The sequence below is a fragment of the Gopherus flavomarginatus genome, chromosome 6, assembly GCF_025201925.1.
Source record: "Gopherus flavomarginatus isolate rGopFla2 chromosome 6, rGopFla2.mat.asm, whole genome shotgun sequence".
In the NCBI taxonomy this organism is placed as follows: domain Eukaryota; kingdom Metazoa; phylum Chordata; order Testudines; family Testudinidae; genus Gopherus; species Gopherus flavomarginatus.
Window position 1 is genome coordinate 111,053,447 of NC_066622.1, and position 20,819 is coordinate 111,074,265.

The following is a 20,819-nucleotide window of genomic DNA, read 5'->3' on the forward strand; positions in this document are numbered from 1 at the left end:
GCCCACTCAGCCCGCTGCTGGTCTGGGGTTCTGTTCATCTAGGCCAGCAGTGGGCTGAGTAGGGCCTGCAGCCAGGACCTCAGCTGGGAAGGGTCTGGCAGCCAGAACTCCAGACCGGCAGCAGGCTGTGCGGGGCTAGCAGCCGGTACCCCAGACCGGCAGTGGGCTGAGCGGCTCAGCCCACTGCCACTCAGGTTCCATCCGCCGGCTCCTGCCAGCCAGGATCCCGGCTGCCAGACCCGCTCAGCCTGCTGCCGGTCAAAGGTCCTGGCCCTGCCCACATACAGTGGGTACCTACCTTCTCCCTGGTTCTGGCCCATTCTCTTCCTCTCTCTGCACTGAGCTGAGGGTGGGAGTGGACTGAGCACAGGGCTGGGGGTGAAGGGTCTGGCCAGGAGCTAGAATGAGGAAGGGGACTTAGGGTTGGGGCAGGAGGTTTGGGTGTGAGGGCACTTACCTGGGCAGCTCCCATTTGGTGTGAGGGATGCAGGTGGGAATGTGAGTGAGGAGCTCCCATTTGGTGCTCAGGGTGGGGGTGGGGATGTGCGGGGTGCATGGGATGTGGGGGGGTGCTGGGGGTGTGGGGGGTGCAAGAGTCAGGGAGAGGGCTAGGCACATGTGAGGGGGGTGCAGGTGTCAGGGTTGGGGAGCTACTCATGTGTGGGGGCGCCAGAGTCAGGGCTGGGGTCATGCGGGGAGGTAAAGGAGTCAACAGAGGGCTGAGTGGTACAGGGCTCAGGACAGGGGCCTGGGGTGTGTGGGGGGGTGCAGGGCTCAGGGCAGAGGGCTGGGTGGGTGTGGGTGTGGAGGGGTCAGGGCTCAGGGCAGAGGGCTGGGTGACTGCCCCCCCCCCGAACCTCTGACAGGACGCCCAGAACTCTGGACCCATACAACTGCTCCCTGCTTGCCCAACCCCTCTCCACACCGCTACCTCCTGACAGTCCCCCCCGAACTCCTGACTCATCTAACCCTCCACAGCTCCTTGTCCCCTGACCACCCCCTCCAGAGACCCCCCCCACCCTTACTGCCCCCCCGGACCTCCTTGCTCCCTGCCCCCTGACTGCACTGATCCTTATCCACCCCCCACCCCCTAACAGACCCCGGGACTTCCATGCCCCATCCAACCCCCACTGCTCTCTGACTGCTCCCCCAGAGACCCCCACCCCTAACCACCCCCGGAATCCCACCCCCCCATCCAACCCACCCTGCTCCCTGTCCCCTGACTGCCCCCACCCCTTTATCCAACTCCCCCCCCCAGCCCCGGACCCCTTATCATGAGCCTCCCCGCTCATCCGAAGCCCCGCCGCCGCACACGCAGTGCTCTGAGGGGCAGGGCGGGGCTCTGTGCGGCAGCGGGGCTCTGGATGAGCGGGGAGCATCTTTTCCTCCCCACGGAGCCAAACGCTGCCCCGCGGGAGCGCGCAGCCCCAGCCCTGAGTGCTGCGTGCGTGGCGGCAGGACTCCAGGGGAAGGGGAGGAAGGCGGGGGAGGGGCCGGCAGCTTGCTGTGCTCGGCCTGGCGCTCCGGCCTGGGAGCACAGACCCTGCTGCTTGCTCCGTTGGCAGGATTTTTAGTGGCACACTGGGGTCCCGGCAGGCTCCAGCGTGCCACTAAAAATTGGCTCATGTGCCATCTTTGGCACGCGTGCCATAGCTTGCCGACCCCTGACCTAGACCATCCCAGACAGGTGTTTGTCTAACCTGCTCTTAAAAATCTCCAATGATTCAGATTCCACAACCTCCCTAGGCAATTTATTCCAGTTCTTAACTATCCTGACAGGAAGCTTTTCCTAATATCCAATCTAAATCGCCCTTGCTGCAGTTTAAGACCATTGTTTCTTGTCCTATCTTCAGAGGTTAAGGAACATAATTTTTCTGCCTCCTTCTTGTAACAACCTTTTATGTGCTTGAAAGCTGTTATCAGGTCCCCCCTCATTCTTTTCTTCTCCAGACTAAACAAACCCAGTTTTTCCAATGGTCCCTCATAGGTTACGTCTTGTAGCCCTTTAATCACTTTTGTTGCTCTTTTCTCGACTTTCTCCAATTTGTCTACCTCTTACTTGAAATGTGGTACCCAGAACTGGACACAATACTCCAGCTGAGACCTAATCAGAGCAGAGTAGAGCGGAAGAATTACTTCTTGTGTCTTGCTTACACCATTCCTGATAATTCATTCCAGAATGATGTTTGCTTTTTTTGCAACAGTGTTATACTGTTGACTCATATTTAGCTTGTGGTCCATTATGACACCTATATCCCTTTCTGCAGTACTCCTTCCTAGGCAGTCATTTCCCGTTTTGTATTATGCAGCCTTGGAAATACTTTGCTGTGGGAGGTCTAAAGATTGTGTCCTAATCTTGGAGCCCCTGTACAAGTCTGAATAGGGTTCTGCATGTTTGTGTGTATGGGTGTATATATATATCTATATCTATTTAGATATAGTGACAAAGTTCCTCCTCTGCCTTGGTGGGTCCTGTGCTTATTGGCGGATTTGCTTGCATCAGAGGTTCACGGTAGCCCTCAATTTGGCCACTTTTTTGCTAGGGGCTCAAACCTGCTGTTCATTCAGGTAACCTCAGCACTGGCCAGCATGGGGAAAGGGAAGAGAACAATCCCCACAGTCTCTGCTGACTCACCTAGTGGGTCGAGGGGATAGACCAGAGACCTTCCCCTCTGGTGGGACCCACAGTCCAGGTCACCTCCTCTTGTCTTTGAGTTGAAGTGGATGGGGGGAAACCCAAGCACTCCCTCTACTCCAGGTTCCAGCCCAGGGCCCTGTGGATTGCAACTGTCTACAGTATCTTTTGTAACAGCTACATGACAGCTACAACTCTCTGGGCTACTTTCCCATGGCCTCCTCCCAACTCCTCCTTTTACCTTCACCACATATAAAAAGAGAGAGAGAGAGAGAGAGAGAGAGAGAGAGAGAAAGCTGCATTAGTGTTAGGACATGCCTACACGTACAGTGCTGCAGCGGTGCAGGATATCAATGCAGTTGTGCTACTGCAGCATGTCTGGTGAAGACCCTCTAAGCCAACAGGAGAGAACTCTCCTGTCAGCATAATAAAATCACCTCCGTGAATGGCAGAAGCTATATTAGTGGGAGAAGCTCTCCCACCGACATATTGTTGTGCACACAAGTGTTCATGTTTGTGTAACATATAGGGCCCTACCAAATTCATGGCCAAGAAAAATGCAACACGGACCGTGAAATCTGGCCTCCTCCCTGCCCCGCCCTGCCCCCGTGAAATGTGGTCTTTTGTGTGCTTTTACCCTATACTATACAGATTTCAGGGGGGAGATCAGCATTTATCAAAATGGGGGTTCTAACCCAAAAGGGAGTTGCAGAGTGTCATGGTATAAACCCCCACTCTGAACCTTAGCGTCCAAAAGATGGAGTACCAGCATGAATGACTCTAAACTCAATTACCAGCTTAGTACTTGTAGTGCTGCCACCAACCAGGAATTCCAGTGCCTGATACACTCTGGTCCCCCCAAAACCTGGCCCGGGGACCCCCAAGACCCAGTCCCTCTGGATCTCAACACAAGGAAAGTAAACCCTTTCCCTCACCGTTGCCTCTCCCAGGCTTCCCCTCCTTGGGTTACCCTGGAAGATCACTGTGATTCAAACTCCTTGAATCTTAAAACAGAGAGGAAAATTCACCTTCCCCTCTCCTTCTCTCTCCCCCTCCCAGACTCACCCTGAGAGAGAAAGTAATCCTAACACAGAGAGAAAATTAACCTTTCTCTCTCCCTTCCCTCCTTTCTCCCCACCAATTCCCTGGTAAATCCAGACCCAGTCCCCTGGGGTCTCACCAGAATTTAAAAAAACAATCAGGTTCTTAAACAAGAAAAGCTTTTAATTAAAGAGAGAAAAAACAGTAAAAATTATCTTTGTAAATTTAAAATGGAATAAGTACAGGGTCTTTCAGCTATAGACACTGGGAATACCTTCCCAGCCTAAGTATTCAAGTACAAATTAAAATCCTTTCAGCAAAATACAAATTTGAACTCCTTCCAGCCAAATACACATTTGAACGCCTTCCAACCAAATACACATTTGCAAATAAAGAAAACAACCATAAGCCTAACTCGCCTTATCTACCTAGTACTCACTATTCTGAACTTATAAGAGCCTGTATCGGAGAGATTGGAGAGAAACCTAGTTGCATGTCTGGTCACTCTCAGAACCCAGAGAGAACAACAACCAAAAACGAACAGCACACACACAAAGTTCCCTCCCTCAAGATTTGAAAGTATCCTGTCCCCTGATTGGTCCTCTGGTCAGATGACAGCCAGGCTCACTGGACTTGTTAACCCTTTACAGGCAAAAGAGACATGAAGTACTCCTGTTCTATTAACCCTTAACTCTTTGTTTATGACACGGGGATCACAAAGTTATTTTAGGGAGGATGTGGTATTGCCACCCTTACTTCTGTGCTGCCGTCAGAGCTGGATGGCCAGACAGAGGTGGTTGTTGGTCAAGTGCCCAGCTCTGAAGGCAGCACCCCACCAGCAGCTGCACAGAAGTAAGGGTGGTATGGTATGGTATTGCCACCCTTACTTCTGCACTGCTGCCTTCAGAGCTTGGTAGCCAGAGAGTGGCAGCTGCTGACTGAGGGCCCAGCTCTGCTTGCAGCAGTGCAGAAGTAAGGATGTCAATACCATGCCCTGCCATCCTTGCTTCTGCACTGCTGCTGGCAGTGGCTCTGTCTTCAGAGCTGGGCTCCTGGCCAGCAGCCACCGCTCTCCAGCTGCCCAGCTCTGAAGGCAGCGCCGCTGTCTGCAGCAACTCAGAAGTAAGAGGAGCAGTACCATAACCTCCCCACACACAATAACCTTGCGAACTCGCCTCCCCCACAATCCTTTTTGGGTCAGAACACCTACAATTATACCATGAAATTTCAGATTTAAATAGCTGAAATCATGAAATTTACAATTTTTAAAATCGTATGACTGTGAAATTGACAAAAATGGACCAGGAATTTGGTAGGGCCCTGTTTATGTCGCTCGGGGGCTGGTTTATACACATTTCTGAGCGACATAAGTTATGCTGACATAGGCTGTAGTGTAGACATAGCCTTGGAGTTGGGGAAGGTCAGTCCCAGAAGGAACAAGAAGGATAACAAATTTTCCATACTGGTTTGTTTTGTTTTCTAAAGAACACACACACGTTTTAGGCTGGCTATATCACAAAAACCCTGAATTAAGATTTTATTTGACTTGGATTTTGATTGTGGGTAAGGTGATAAACGCTAACATTTTATCTCTGTAGTTAATGTAAATGTTGTTGTCCCTAATATGATTACAGTATTATTTTACAGAACCAGAATGGTAGAGTATAAAAAGTATAGAGTAATGTTTGTTTCATATTAGTTTCTTAATGTTGTATCTGATTATAAATTTAGTTTATAGTGTTAACAGAAAGCGACTAAACGTTTTTAAATACAAAGTCGGTAACACCACCATTTTGCAAAAGACAAAGATTGTAGATATCAGTCAATGGGAATGGATGCATTCTCACTCTATAAGTGAACACATCATTAATTATTTGTCTTTATGCAGAGACGATTACACAGCAAGGCAGGAAATGTTAAGCACTGCTGCTTGTATACAGGGGAGGAGTATAATGGAAAATTTGGCTGGAAAAAAACATTTGCGCTTAGCAGCATCAAAAGCCTTTGTTCAAAGTGCAAGGTATGTTGTATTTTTACAGGGCGCAGCAGAATAATTTAATGCAGCTTTAATTTTTGATATAATTCCTATTTTGGAACCAGATCAACATATTCTTCTTTTCCAAGAAGTGGCTTAAGGGCAAAATGTTGTGGGCTGAAATATTTAATGAAGGATCTGGTGGAATCTTCCAGTTCAGAGAAATCCTGAATACTCATGTCTCACATATAGCTGGATACTGGAGCTTCAAAATGAGTATCTTTAAAGTCACTACTGATCAATGAAGGTGAAGCCGCAGATCCAAAGTGAGGGAGAACCGATTATCTAATACCTGTAGGAAATAGCAGTACTGAGGACAGTAAAAAATATCAGTCTTCCAAACAAAAGGAAAAAATAATTGGTCCCAATGGCAGTCAAAAGTAGATAGGATTTGAATTTCTGATAGATGAGAATCCGAAGGTCTAACTTGAGACTGCCAATATTCCAGCTCTTTTTTAAAAGTGTGTGATAAGTTAAGTTCGAGGAAATAGTGTAACAGAATCATTAGGGGATATCCAGTTAAAGCAAACAATTCTGTGCTCCTTTAAATGCAAATAATGAACAGAGACTTCTTCATAAATACTGAGATGGGCATAGCTGGACAGAGATTCTAAGAGGGAAGCAAGAAATATTGTTTGCAAAATATTGGCTATAATAATAAATCTAGTGACAAGTTATATGAAGGAAAATACAGAGTTTTAAAAAATGCTAAAATTGCATAACCTTATTAGACACCATGACCATTCTGGTAGGGATAATGAGCAAGCCTTAGGCATCATCATCTGGTAACAGTCTGTTATTTCAGAAGATTCCCATTTACAGCTAGATGATGGGATTTAAGCCACTGAGTTGGAACATGGCATGGTACCACAACTGGGAGAGAATTATTAACTTCAGGACACAAAAATAGCAATTGCATGGAATACTGTCAGAGAAACTATTCTTGTATGGAACTAGAGACATTGAAGTTGTGTCCTCATATTACTTTGGTACTTCATCATACTATGTGAAACCACATATTAGCTTAAGGGTTATTTTTAAAAAATGATACTGTAATGAGAAATTAACATGGTTGGGAGACAAAACACAATAGTTTTAAAATAGAGAGTTTTATTATGAGTCCTAAGTACAATTTCAACAGTTTTAGTAATAACGAATCTTCAAATGGGTTACAAGTAAATATAACACATAGATGTTACTGGTATCATAAAGTATATTTTTTTACTTATTTCTTACTGCTGCTGTTTGTGAATGTGAACATATTCATTACCCAAAATGGAAAATGCTTTCTATAGTGGGTTAATTCAAAAGCCCCTTATCTGAGGTGTACGTATATAAATCCTGATTAGGACACAAAGGGAGCTGAGTTGGGTGGTTTCATGTTTATGCTTAGCAGACATTGACTACAACATGCAGTTTAGCATGAATGGCAGTGTTTTCTCAGTTTAATCATGCTTGTCTCCCTCAGATATGCAGGTGAAACAGGAAACTGTACCCTCGTAATGCTGGCAGCTAGACACTTCTGGAATGCATGTTTACCTTTTATAGGTTCTCCTCTAGACAGAGAACAGCTTAAAGAGCCCACAGAAACAATTCTCAAAAACATCATTAAAGCAGAATCTAAAATTAAGCAGGTAAGATTATCTAATAAGTAGCAACATTTTAGTAGAATTTACTGACCGGTTGTGATTTTGAAGCAAAATTTTGCTTTACTTTGAAACTATGGCTATTTACTTCAGGATTTTCTTTCCTGTGGGAGAGGAGAAAACGCCAAGTTTATCAGTCTAGTATCTTTTACTCGCATTTACATTCTCTCTTATCTGCACACATGTTGACCCACCTCATCAATAGCCTCTCAACTGGGACTGTTTTCTTCAAAAAGATTTGCTGCAATTTACGACTTTCAGGTGTCCCTTTCTGAAGCTTACAAAATGGTATTAATAGAAAATATTAATATAAAAAAATATGGAAACAATCAGCCAGTAACTTGCAGATTGGTGGTGATAGTAGATCATATTGCTCTTGATCTGCAGGACATATATTCAAAGAAAATCTCCAGTAAACAGAGGTTTTTCTTCAAGTGCTTGTTCATGTCCATTCCAATCAGGTGTGTGCATGCCACATGTATACCAGCCAGAAGATTTTTCCCTTAGCAACATTTGTTGGGTAAGCCTGGGCACCCATTGGAGTCGCAGCTTCATGGTGCCAAATATAGGGCCCTGCCAACCCGCCACTCCCTTAGTTCCTTCTTACCACCGGTGACGGCTAGCTGGAACAAACTGTTGCTCTTGCATTGCAAGTGCGTTTGGGCAGTGTCCACTCTTCATGTTTATAGTTTGTAGTAGTTTCTAGTGTTAGTTAGTTAGTAGTAGTAATTCTTAAGTTTCCTTTTGGGGTCCCCCCCCCACCAATGCTTTCCCGGTTCTGGTGTATGCCCCAGTCCCCAGGGTGCAAGCTCTGTGAGGACTGTGGAAAGCTTATGCCTAAGAGTGACCCACCCTCCTCCTGTCTGCGGTGTCTGGAGGAGAACCACCAGAAGGAGAAGAAAGTGTTCCGCCCTAGGACCTTAAAGGACCGAGATCAAAGCCTCAAGATCTTTCTAATGGAGGCAGCACTCTGGCCACAATCCAATCTGGGGTCAGCAGAACCCGTGCCCAGCACCTCCTTGTTGGTGCGCAGAGCTCCAGCACCAACGATGTGCGAGCTGGTGTCGAGGAAGGACCCCAAAGAGTCATGGCTCTGCCCATAGACAGTCTTCTGTGAGGCACTGGTCTCAGGGTAAGGCTACACTTGAAATTTCAAAGCGCTGCTGCAGCAGCGCTGCGGGAGCGCTGCCACAGCAGCGCTTTGAAGTGTGAGTGTGGTCAGAGCGCCAGCGCTGGAAGAGAGTTCTCCCAGCGCTGCACGTAAACCACATCCCTTACAGGTGTAGCTTTCAGTGCTGGGAGCCGCGCTCCCAGCGCTGCGGCACTGATTACACTGAGGCTTTACAGCGCTGTATCTTGCAGCGCTCAGGGGGGTGTTTTTTCACACCCCTGAGTGCGAAAGTTGCAGCGCTGTAAAGTGCCAGTGTAGCCAAGCCCTCAGTTCCCAGTGCCCCAGAAAAGGAAGAGGCCAGAGAGTGTCGTTCTCCCCCGTCCAAACTCCAGGAGCATGCAGCAGGGAGACCCAATTTGGGCCACGTCACCTCGGCTCTTGCACCTCCCAGAGTCTTGTCAGCTCCTGTCCCCATCTTGGGGTCCAGTTGAGTCCAAACCCTCATTGCTCTCTGGACTGACATGGCAGATAGCTCCAGCTGCCCTCATCTCCAGAGGTGTTCACGGCAGCTCAGAACCTTATGCGTCTCACGGTGCCATCCTCCTTGCAGAGAAGAGACCAGTTGCCAGTGACCACCCGGCCCCCGTTCCCATCAAGGAGCAAGCCAACGATGATGACGCGCTGATCCCCATTTCCAGCATGCCTCTCCCTGACATGGTCCACTATGTTGGGAAACCACACCAGTCCCGTTTCTCTGCACCACTTGCCGGCACCACAGAGTACCGCTCCTCTGTGGTCCTCCTTCTCTGACACGTCGGAGTTGGAATCCTACCGCTCTGATAGGACCAGGAACAGAAGATCCAGGTCCCACCGTGACCACCAGCCCTATCTGGCACTGTGATCATCTCAGTGGCCGCAGGCTTGGCACCACCGGCAGTGGTGACCTCAGCGCCGCCGAAGTTGGCAACCTCCGCACCGCTGGCATCAGCATCAATTATCACAGTTCCAGTGGCCCCGGCACCACAGGCTACAGACCTGGCGGCACAGCAGTACCAGGTGCCACATGAGGGGAGTGAGCAGGACCCATTGTCAAGACTTTCTTCTTCATCTTCCCCAGACGAAACCGGAGCAGAGACATAGACAGCCCTGGCCTTGGAGGACAACAGGGTCCTGCAGCAACTACGATGGGTGGCCCAGAACCGGGGATCCAGGCAGGGCAGATGGTAGAGGACACCGATCCAATGATTGACATCATCACCCCCTCCAGATCCTCTCGTATTGCCTTGCCGTTAATAAAGACTGTTGCCGAGACAACAAAGACCTTGTGGCAGACCCTGGCCTCTCTGCCCCCTATCGCCCAGAGAAAAGAGAGGCAGTACTTTGCCCCTTCAAAGGGATATGAGCCCCTATATACCCACCCACCTCCCGATTCCCTGGTGGTTGATGCAGCTAACCAGTGTGAGCACCAGGGCTACCAGGGACCCTCCCCTAAAAATAGGGATACTAAAAGACTAGACCTCTTTGGGAGAAAGATATACTCCACTGTGAGGGTTGCAGCTCTGAATATCAAACCAGCAGGCCATCGTTAGCAGATACTCACATAACACCTGCAGCCCAATAGCCAAGTCTGCTGAGCTGCTGTCGCAGGAGTCTCATGCGGAGATCTCAGCACTTGTGGAGGAAGGGAAACTAATTTCTCAAGCTTACCTACAGGCCATATTGGGTACGGCAGATGCAGCCTCTCATACAATGGCCGCAAGGGTTGCAAGGAGGAGTTGTTCCTGGTTGCAGGTCTCTGGTCCTCCCTACGAGGTCCAACGAACCATCCAGGACCTCCCCTTCAAGGGTTCAGCCCTCTTTTCTGATAAAACAGATAAAAGACTCCACAGTCTAAAGGACTCAAGGGCCACCCTCAAGTCCTGGGGCCTCCACACTCCTGTCACTCAGTGCAAGCACTTCCAGCCACAGCCTTCCTCAGTGTTCTGCCAACCGCAGAACCAGCAGGACACCCCTCGGAGAAAGATAGGAGCAGCAGGAAAAGACCCCACCCATCCTTGGGCCAGGGCTCTGGCCCAAGCCACCTCCTGGTCCCAGACCAGCCTTTTGAGGGTACAGTTGAGGACGGCACACCAGTACAAGAACTGGATCTATCCCGCCTTACCTTTTTGTCCTGACTATCCCCTTTCTACTGTGCATGATCCCATAGCACTTTGGACTGCTGGGTACTCTGCATCGTAGAAAGGGGATACTCCATCCAATTCTGTGCCCTCCTGTCCTTCCAACCCCCTTCCCCATCCCTCTTCAGGGACCCCTCTCATGAGCAAATCCTTATACAGGAGGTGCACTCACTCCTCTCACTGATAGCAGTGGAAGAGGTTCCTCAGAAGCAATGGGGCAAGGGTTTTTATTCCCGGTATTTCCTAATACCGAAAGCCAAGGATGGGCTCTGGCCCAGCCTAGACCTGTGAGAACTCAACAAATTTGTGATGAAGCTCAAGTTCCACATGGTCTCTTTGGCCTCCATTATCCCCTCATTGGATCCAGGAGACTGGTATGCCACTCTTGACTTGAAGGACGTGTACTTTCACATAGCAATCACACTGTCCCACAGAAAATACCTCAGGTTTGTGGTGAACAACAACCACTATCAGTTCATAGTCCTCCCTTTTGGCCTGGCAGCGGCTCCTTGAGTGTTCATCAAGTGTATGGCAGTCGTGGCTGCATTCCTACGCAAGGGGCATGTACAGGTTTTCCCATACCTTGACGGCTCCGCTGTTCAGAGAATAGAGTTTATATGGGCAATATTGGACTCGACACGAGCCAGGACATACCTTCTGGAAGCATGATTTTGGTCCCTGGGTGACATCATACAAGGTCTCAGGCAGTTCCCCACCACTACAGTAAGGACTTGCCTGAAGCTCCTGGGATACATGGTGGCTTGTACCTACATACTGCAGCATGCCAGACCCAGATTTCGACCACTTCAGTCATGGCTAATGTCAATGTATCAGCCAGTCCAGGACAGTTTGGACAGGATTATAACCCTGCCTCGCCTGGTACTCAACTCCCTCCTCTGGTGGCTCAACCTCTTCACCAGCCCTCAGCCATCACTCTCGTTAGTGACAAACTCATCAGACTTGGGCTGGGGGGCACATTTGGGTGACCTCAGAACACAAGACCTCTGGTCTCAGGCAGATCTCGCTCTGCACATCAATGTCAGAGAGCTGAGAGTAGGGAGCCTGGCATGCCAGACTTTCAGAGCTCACCTAGCAGGGAGATGTGTATCAGTCATGACAGACAACACTATGGCAATGTTTTATATCAACAAAGGGGGTGCATGCTCCTCTCTTCTGTGCCAGGAAGCCCTCATGCTGTGGGACTTGGAACAGGTTCAGAGACGGGCTACTAGGATGATCCAAGGAATGGAAAACCTGTCTTATGAAAGGAGGCTCAAAGAGCGTGGCTTGTTTAGCCTAACCAAAAGAAGGTTGAGGGGGGATATGATTGCTCTTCATAAATATATCAGAGGGATAAATATTAGGGAGGGAGAAAAATTATTTAAGCTTAGTACCAAGGTGGACACAATAACAAATGGATATAAACTGGACACTAGGAAGTTTAGACTTGAAAGTAGACAAAGGTTTCTAACCATCAGAGGAGTGAAGTTCTGGAACAGCCTTCCAGGGGGAGTTGTGGGGGCAAAAGACATATCTGGCTTTAAGACTAAGCTTGATAAGTTTATGGAGGGGATGGTATGATATGAGAGCCTAATTTTGGCAATTAATTTGGCAGTTGGTCTTTGATTATCAGCAGGTAAATATGCCCAGTGGTCTGTGATGGGATGTTAGATGGGATGGGATCCGAGTTACTACAGAGAATTCTTTCCTGGGTGCTGGCTGGTGAGTCTTGCCCACATACTCGGGGTTTAACTGTTTGCCATATTTGGGGTCAGGAAGGAATTTGCCTCCAGGGCAGATAGGCAGAGGCCCTGGAGGTTTTACGCCTTCCTCTGCAGCATGGGGCACGAGTCACTTGCTGGAGGATTCTCTGCAGCTTGAGGTCTTCAAACCACAATTTGAGGACTTCAGTAACTCAGATATAGGTTAGGGGTTTGTTACAGGAGTGGGTGGGTGAGATTCTGTGGCCAGCACTGTGCAGGAGGTCAGACTAGATCATAATGGTCTCTTCTGACCTTAAAGTCTATGATTCTGTGACTTCTGTGTAGAGCACTTGATACACCTGCAAGCATCATACCTCCCTGGAATACAGAATGAGCTGGCGGACCATCTCAGCAGGTTATTTCATGGCCCTGAGTGGTCCCTTCACCCAGACGTAATAAACTCAATCTTCCATCAGTGGGGCTTTCCCAGATATACTTGTTTGCTGTGCAACACAACAGGAAGTGTCAGTGATTCTGCTCCTCCCTGAGTTACAGCCTGGGCTCCATTAAGTGGAATAGATTTTCAATCTGGTCAACGCAGCACATTCCGTCCCCAATGCTTGCCACAGTGCCATTCTCCATCTCAAGCAGCAGGGACTGTCCATGTCCTCAATAAGGGTTTACTTGGCCGCCATCTTTGCCTTCCACCCAGATGCAGAGGGCTGCTTGGTCTGTGCTAACCAGATGGTCAGCTGTTTCCTTAAAGGTCTCGACATACTATACCCACAAGTCTGACAGCCTATCCCAGCTTGAGACCTCAATCTGGTCCTTTCCAGATTTATGGGACCGCCATTTGAGCCCTTGGTGATGTGCTCCCTGCTTTCTCTCTCATACAAGGTGGCATTTCAGGTAGGGATAACCTCAGCTAGGAGGGTTTCTGAGCTCAGGGCCCTAACACAGTATTCCATAAGGACAAGGTTCAGCTCAGGCCTCACCCAGCTTTTCTCCCAAAGGTTGTATCCCAATTTCACATCAACCAGGACATCTTCCACCCTGTATTCTACCCCTAAGCTGCATTCCAGCACCAGGAAGCAGAGGCTTCACTCATTGGATGTCTGCAGAGAGCTAGCCTTCTACATCAAGAGAACGAAACCGTTACAAAGGTATGTCCAATTATTCATGGCAGTGGCAGACAGAATGAAAGGTCTTCCTGTCTCCTCTCAGCGTATCTCGTCATGGATCACGTAATGCATTCAGGAATGCTATAGCTTGGCAAAAGTGCCCACTCCTTCAATCGCCGCGCACTCCACCAGGGCTTAGGCCTCCTCAGTGGCATTCTAGGCGCAGGTTCCCACAAAGGAAATCTGCAGAGCAGCAACATGGTCCTCCATACACACTTTCACCACGGACTATGCAGTCACCTAGCAAGCCAGAGATGATGTGGCCTTTGGATTGACATGAACAAGCACTTGAAGAAGAAAAAATGGTTACTCACCTTCTCGTAACTTCAAGATGAGTTGTTCATGTCCGTTCCAATACCCACCCTCCTACCCCCCTGTCTGAGTAGCTGGCAAGAAGGAACTAAGGGGGTGGCGGGTTGGTAGGGCCCTATATTGGGCGCCATGAAGGCACGACTCCAGTGGGCACCCAGGCTGACCCTACAGATGCTGCTAAGGGAAAAATCTTCCAACTGGCATGCACGTGGTGCACACACAACCTGATTGGAATGGACATGAACAACACATCTCGAAGAACAAGAGTTAACGAGTTTTTTCCTCAGAACTGCAAAATATCTGATTTCTCTTCCACCTGCCTGAAAGAATTTTTATTGAACATACTTTCTTCAATGGGGGCTGGTATTCAACAAAATATTCAGCAGTTTTGAGGGGAAAACTATAACTGAAAGGGTGTTAATAGTCAATAATAAAATGACATACTTTTTAATCCTTTTCAGTAAAACCCTTTACACAATGTGGAAATAGGCACCTTTCTAAATACCATCTAGTAGATAGGTAGAGAGGAAATACTTGCTGCATAATAAACGATATCACATTAATTTTCTTCAAATCTCATAGAGCCATGGAGTTTAAGGCCAGAAGGGAACACCAGATCATTTCCTGATATGTGCACACAGTCATGTTGAAACATAGCCATCTATTTATTGAGACATTTTTCTTTTCTTTCTGTACTTCAAGTTTTTAGAATTCTCTCTTTGGAAAACTAATACATTTCTCATTGAAGTCTTTCCTTTCACGTCAATGGGTTTTGCATCAGGCCTTTAGAATCTTGTTCATGTCTTTTGCATTCAGGCTCAGTAATACCAGAGTGTACCATTTCAGTTTCAGACTGTATCTTCGATCATGTAGTAACAGAGTGTATAATAAAGAACAAAGAACTGAATTTTATTTCTTCCCCAAGTAATATATAAATCATTAGTAATCAGAAGCATGATGACTGGTCTGCTGTTTCAAAGTGATTAGAAGACAAAATTGATGAGTGTTACTCTGTACTTGAAAGTATAATGATGTGAACAGTTGTAAACTTAAGAGTTTTGATGGCTTATAGATAAAGTGGTGTGACAAAGCTCTGTCCCTGTCTCCCTGGGTCCTGCATTTCCTGATGGATTTCGCTAGCCTCAGAGGCTCACTGTGACCCTCCACTTAACCCTTCTCTCTCTAGAGACAAGGGTCACAGTCTGCTGATCCATTTTCATCATAAGCCAGCCAGTGAGGTGAGGAGAAGCTATCCTCCCTTGCACAGTCTCTGTTGTCTCCCAGTCTCAGTGATTAATCGGGGCCAAGGGGGGAGCCTGGGCCCGCCCTCTAGTCGGGGCTCCAGCCCAGGGACCCTAATAGTATCAGCTATGGTAGCTGACCTTTTAGGAACAGGACACGTACAATTCCTGGGATACTTCCCCACAGCAGCCTCCACTTCACCCTTACCTCAGGGCCTCCTCCGTTGTGCCTAATATGGTGTGTACAGCTCAGTCTCTCCAACAGCACAACTTCTCACAGTTCCTGACATGTGCACGCCCACCTGACTAACTGGGAGGCTTTTAACTAGTTTCAGCCAGCCCCTGACTGGCTTCTGGTGTCCCAATCAATCTAGCATCCTCCCTGCCTTCTGGAAACCTCTTAATTGGCCCTATGTGTCTTAACTGACCTGGAGCAGCTGCCATTTACTTATCCTGGTACCAGGGATTTGTTTAACCTGGGGCTAATATATCTATCTCCCACTACTTTTCTATAGCCATCTGGCCTTGCCCCATCACAGTAGCTACTGCCACTAGACACTATTTACTAAGGGTCTGGTTATTTACAGAGCTTAACAAGACAAGAAATTTAAAAGTGATAAAAGGAAATGCTTTTTTATACGATACATAATTAACTCATGGAACTCATTGTCAGAGGATATAATTTGGACTAAAACCTTAATAGGAGTCATACAAAAGATTTAAACATTTATGTGAATTATGAAAACATCCACACATATACATTAGACAGAACAAAACCTTTTTTTTAGAAAGGTTATAAACCCTCATGCTTCAGAGCATATGCCAGCCACAGAGTGATAGTGGTTAGTTGCCCTTTCAGGCAGGTCAGTCCATAGATGTCCATTTCAGGATTTCTTTGAAGCATATTGTATTGGCTACTATCAGAGACAGAAAATGGTGTATGCTAACAACTTGTGTATACTGATTCAGTATAGTAGTTCCTATGTTCCTAAAATGAATGTCAAGTGGTCAGGGTAGTACAGTGATCGAACACTGCAAAGGCACAGTTGGCAGCTGGTTTAAGATGTGTACCATCCTGGAAGGGTGAGTGGTATCTGAATCAAAACAAAATTTGAGGATAAGGAACAACTCTGCTAAGGACTAAGAGCTTTAAAAAATCAGTGTCCTGTTTACTGTGAGCTATGTTGGTGTTCTCCTCAACTCTCAGTGTAAAACCTAGAGAGTCCATCACTTCTAGGAAGACGTGTTGGCCTGTCCAAAACTGATCAGTTGTCCAATAGCTATAACTCTAGTTTACAGAATTTACTAGTGTAGTCCCTATGTAATTTGTGGTCTGTGTACCAGCAGAACCATACCTTTGGGGTTTGCATGTGGAAACAGCCAGGTGCTTAAAGAATATTATCTTTGGGGTTGGTCACACTGGAAACGAGATAAAAAAAATCCATCCAAAAATCCCTTAATTCTGTGATATCTGTGGTTATCCAGTTACACAACTAAAGCCAGCTAAGCCAGGACAAGGCTGACAACATCTAGTCACCTCAAACAACATTATGGTATTGGAATGTGTGCTGTAGCTCATTGTATTAATCAGTGCGATTGTGTAATACGCTATGCCATTAGAAAAATTGATTTGGAGGAAAATAGTTTTAGTTTTCAACTCCCAAAGGCTTATTAACTGACATAATCAATGTCTCAATTAATTATTATTACTCTTAGTGTATTAATAGTTTAAATATTATAATTGAATTTATCCTGTTTATACATGGAAAACAATACAGAGCTTAAAGAGTTATGCTCACAAAAACGTATGCACTACTGTTTTTTTTCTTTCTTTCTTTTTAGGGAATAGAAAATACGTTGCAGCTTCATCAGTGGCCTACAAAGGATTTTCAAAGTAGTGGATCATCAGAAGGTCATTTTCTCCCAGGCATGTATTTTATTCTTGTCATGCAAAAATGAATAGTCTAATATTTCTATGAGATGGATGCACTAATTTCACCATGTTAATATATCGTTTGAATGTATTTCAAAGGTACTGAAGAGGATCTGACATTAAGAACATCCCTGTATGGGTTGTTATTCCACATGTATGCTGATAAAAGTGATTGGGAGACAGGGCTCAAAGTGTTAGATGAAGCCATTCAAGTTCTGCCTCGAACTAAACATAGACTGTAAGTTGGTTGATCTCTTTTTTTACTAAAACATTTTAAGCATCCTGACTCTTGAGAAATATAAAAATATCAATGACATTTGAAAATATATTTTACATTTAATAAAATAGTATAGAGGTTGCCTTTTTGTTGAGCTGACAATTTTTATAACAGAAGACAATATTGTATCTTTTCCCTGCTTCTTCACACTGTTCTTGAGAATCAAAGAAGGGCTCAAACTTCGATTGCTTCTTATAATTAAAATGTTTATAATGTTTGTGCAGGTCATCTTTAAAAAAGTTCCTAAGTAGGTACTGTGTAAACTTTTCAACTATTTGATTATGGGTCTTTCTTTGCTCTGTTTCCTTCTCTTCTAATTACTATCTGTAGTCCAGACTTTAAAAGCAAGATGTTGTAAGAAAAGCTTTTTAGATGTGATCACAGGATGAGTTATGATTCAAATTATCCATTGAAATGAAGTTGTGCTAAGGAGAATGAGATCTCAGGCAGCGTAGTCTTCCCTCTCTATGCATGTGTACCTCTAATTTAGACTTTTGATCACTACTGTAATAAAACAATAATATAAAATATATGATCATAGTTATTTTCCCCCAATGTTATCCTTTCCCTTTGCAATGAGAGTTCCACACATGTTTTAACCTCTCCAGCTCCTCTCTTTATTATTTCTTTGCCCTGACTGGTATTCATGACACCTGTCTATTTTATATCATCTGCCAAAATAGGAGTTTGCTAATGATATGTTACTTCTCTAAGTAAACCCTCCAGACAATGTTGACAAGCAAACACTGTGGCTTAACCAGTTAAGATAGTATCCCATCAGAGGTAGATTTCATATTTCTACATTAAGGTCTTGTGTCTCTTGTTCCTGACTTTGCGGTCAGGTCTCTTTGTTGGTTACAGTGGATTCAGCTGAGGCTCTTTGAAAGGGATGACTCCTCACATAGCTTATTTCATTATTTAAGTCAAAATACTATATTAAAACATTATATTTAACTTTGCTTTTATTTAATGACCAGACTTGTTGAACATCAAGGCATGTGTTGTCTGGTTGAAGAACATTGTTTGGCTAATACATTGTTAAAATATATTTGAATTATTGGTTATTATTCAGTTTGTTTTACAAAAAAGTCCATGGCAACATTTACGTCTAAATATGTTGCTTGGAGCAGGGCTACAATTTCACATGTCTGAATGTCTATTTCATGTTAGATGAGTGAGAGAAGAGTGGAGGAGGGTTTTTTAAGATAAAAGTAACAGGAATTTGGACTTTCCCCAGCTCTAAATCCATTTAGGATAAAACTCTAAAACTAGACTATAAGCAGCCTAAGGCTCTGATCCTGCAGAGACTTACACATGTGCAAAAGAGATATGACGATTAACAGTAGTTGAGAATCTCCCCTATGTGTAGTCTCACTGATGTCAAAGGAACTGGTCACAGTGCATAAGGTTACATATGTGCATCTTTGCAGGATCAGGGTCTAATTTATTTTCTAAAGTTAAAGTCTGTAAATATCCAGAGGAGCAGGCAATTTGACTTCACTGTAAAAGAAAGATGAGTAGTGAAGTGCAGTTACCTTAACAACTGTAACATACTGTAAGATGCAGTGCATAATTGTACAGATAAGAAATTGATTAATTTTTAAACTTTTTTTTAGCCTGATTTTCAAACATATGGTTATAGTGAAGGCACGACTTGGACGTAACTTTATGATGGACATTCAGAAATTCAAGGATGAAAGTGAGGACTATTTGTCACATATGTGGCATCGTCTAGCACCAATCTCCAAAGACATTGTTGGGCAGTTAACCTGTTATCAGAATGCTATTGAAGCTTTACAGGTCTCTATGTTTTTAATTTTAATAGACTCTTAATAGAATGTAATTTTAAGTGTATAGTTTGAAAGTATGTGACGGTATATGCCTATATTTTTAAAGGTGGTTTGTGAGGTAATATTCCAGGAGGTACGCAGATATCCTTTTCTAAAGCAAGTAATATGAGATTTATAATTGTTAGCTTTTTCTTTATTTAATTTGAACTTTGAAAGGCACAGTGTTCAAAAAACACCTGATTGAAATGTGTGTATAAATGGAAAAAGTGATAGCATTTTACATGAATAAAATGCCTACCCTGCAAAGATAATCAGATATATTTCCTAAAAGATAATTCTCCATCAGTTTGCCTCTGCAGATCATAATTTGAGGCCTAATCCAAAGTCTTTTGAAGTTATTGGGAAGACTCTACTTGACTTCCATAGATTTGGATGTGGCTGTTGATGAGATAGTATGCTTGACTCACAAGCCACATAACCTGTATTAGAAATAAAAACTACTAGGGGATGTATGCATTGCCCACCCTCAAGAGCTAAATAATCAATTGCAAAGTGGATCAAATGTTTATTGAAAAAGTATACATAGAAGCTGCCAAAATTGTGGCCAAAGGCATTGATTTAATGCAACACGTGGCCATTTTTAGTTTCAATTCTTTATCTTCCATTTGTAGTCTTCTTCTCTCAGTCCCCCATTCTACTGTCTCACTGCTTAGCTCCTTCCCAATAGTGATGGACTGATAATGAGCGAAAGATAAGAATGTTTGTACATAATTTAATTCCTTTGATATCTCCATCACTTTAGAATTACACATACGCGTAAACCATTAATTACATGTTCATTTAGCATTATTTTTCATCAGAATTTAAAATAGTTCAGTTTAATAGAAAGAATAAATGTTATGCAAATTATTTTGTCAGTTTGTTAATTTGGTGTGGATTATTTTTCACAACTTTGAAATTATTTTTCTGATGGAAAACCAAGTGGATGTAGTTTAAGTCTTGGGATTCTGTGTCAACACATTTGAATTGCTGCCTGGCCTCTCTCTTAAGGAGGAAAAGTCCCAACAATAACTAATTGATGGAGACTTTAATAAAAGAAAAGAAATTTAACTAATACTGATTTTTTTTATTACATTCAGTTAGACATTTTCCATGATTAGGCAATGTCAATAAATTGCTTGCTACCTATTTAAAATTAAATTTTTGCTTCCAAAAAAATTAATGACAAATCTATATAGATCTTAGTATCAGTAATTTGATGTTACAGACTCCAATATATGAACTAAATCATTCTGTCTTTTGTGTAGACACAAGAAAGTGAGTGGCAGAAAGTTGATTATCTAATGGAATTTGCAGAATGGTTATACTGCAATCAGTTTCCTCTTAATGATGCTATTAAACATCTGGACTGGGCAGTAGATATCTTGCTACATTTGAAACTTGCCAAAGGACCTCTTGAGGAAGAAGGTCTGTAACTGATGTACTTATCCTTCAAAATAATTTCAGTATATAAATGTAGTATATGCTTTTTGTCTTACTACCTTTTAAAGGAGAAAGGCACATGATCATTTTTAGCATATAAAAATACCTTATCTAGTACATGTTTCTTCATCTACAAAAGACTGAAAGAGGAGGTCAAAATGAAAAACCCCGAGCTTCTTCACTTAAGGCCCGATTCAAAACTCACTGACATCAGAAACTGCAGAGAACTTTGCATTAGGCCCTTAAACAAATCAC

At 44.7% G+C, this 20,819-nt stretch overlaps 1 protein-coding gene across 3 annotated transcripts in view; it reads left to right on the top strand.

The window, feature by feature from the left end:
* Positions 1–20,819, top strand: part of CFAP46 (cilia and flagella associated protein 46) — a 159,248-nt gene that overhangs the window by 58,101 nt on the left and 80,328 nt on the right. For all 3 annotated transcript variants that reach the window (XR_007775137.1, XM_050959240.1, XM_050959241.1), the window contains exons 21-26: positions 5,565–5,696; positions 7,180–7,345; positions 16,925–17,009; positions 17,115–17,253; positions 18,909–19,092; positions 20,390–20,549. Coding sequence is in view for 2 of the 3 variants with exons in the window: in XM_050959240.1 (XP_050815197.1) it covers positions 5,565–5,696; positions 7,180–7,345; positions 16,925–17,009; positions 17,115–17,253; positions 18,909–19,092; positions 20,390–20,549 (866 nt within the window). In the remaining variant the exon portion in view is untranslated. The remainder of the gene's footprint in view (positions 1–5,564; positions 5,697–7,179; positions 7,346–16,924; positions 17,010–17,114; positions 17,254–18,908; positions 19,093–20,389; positions 20,550–20,819) is intronic.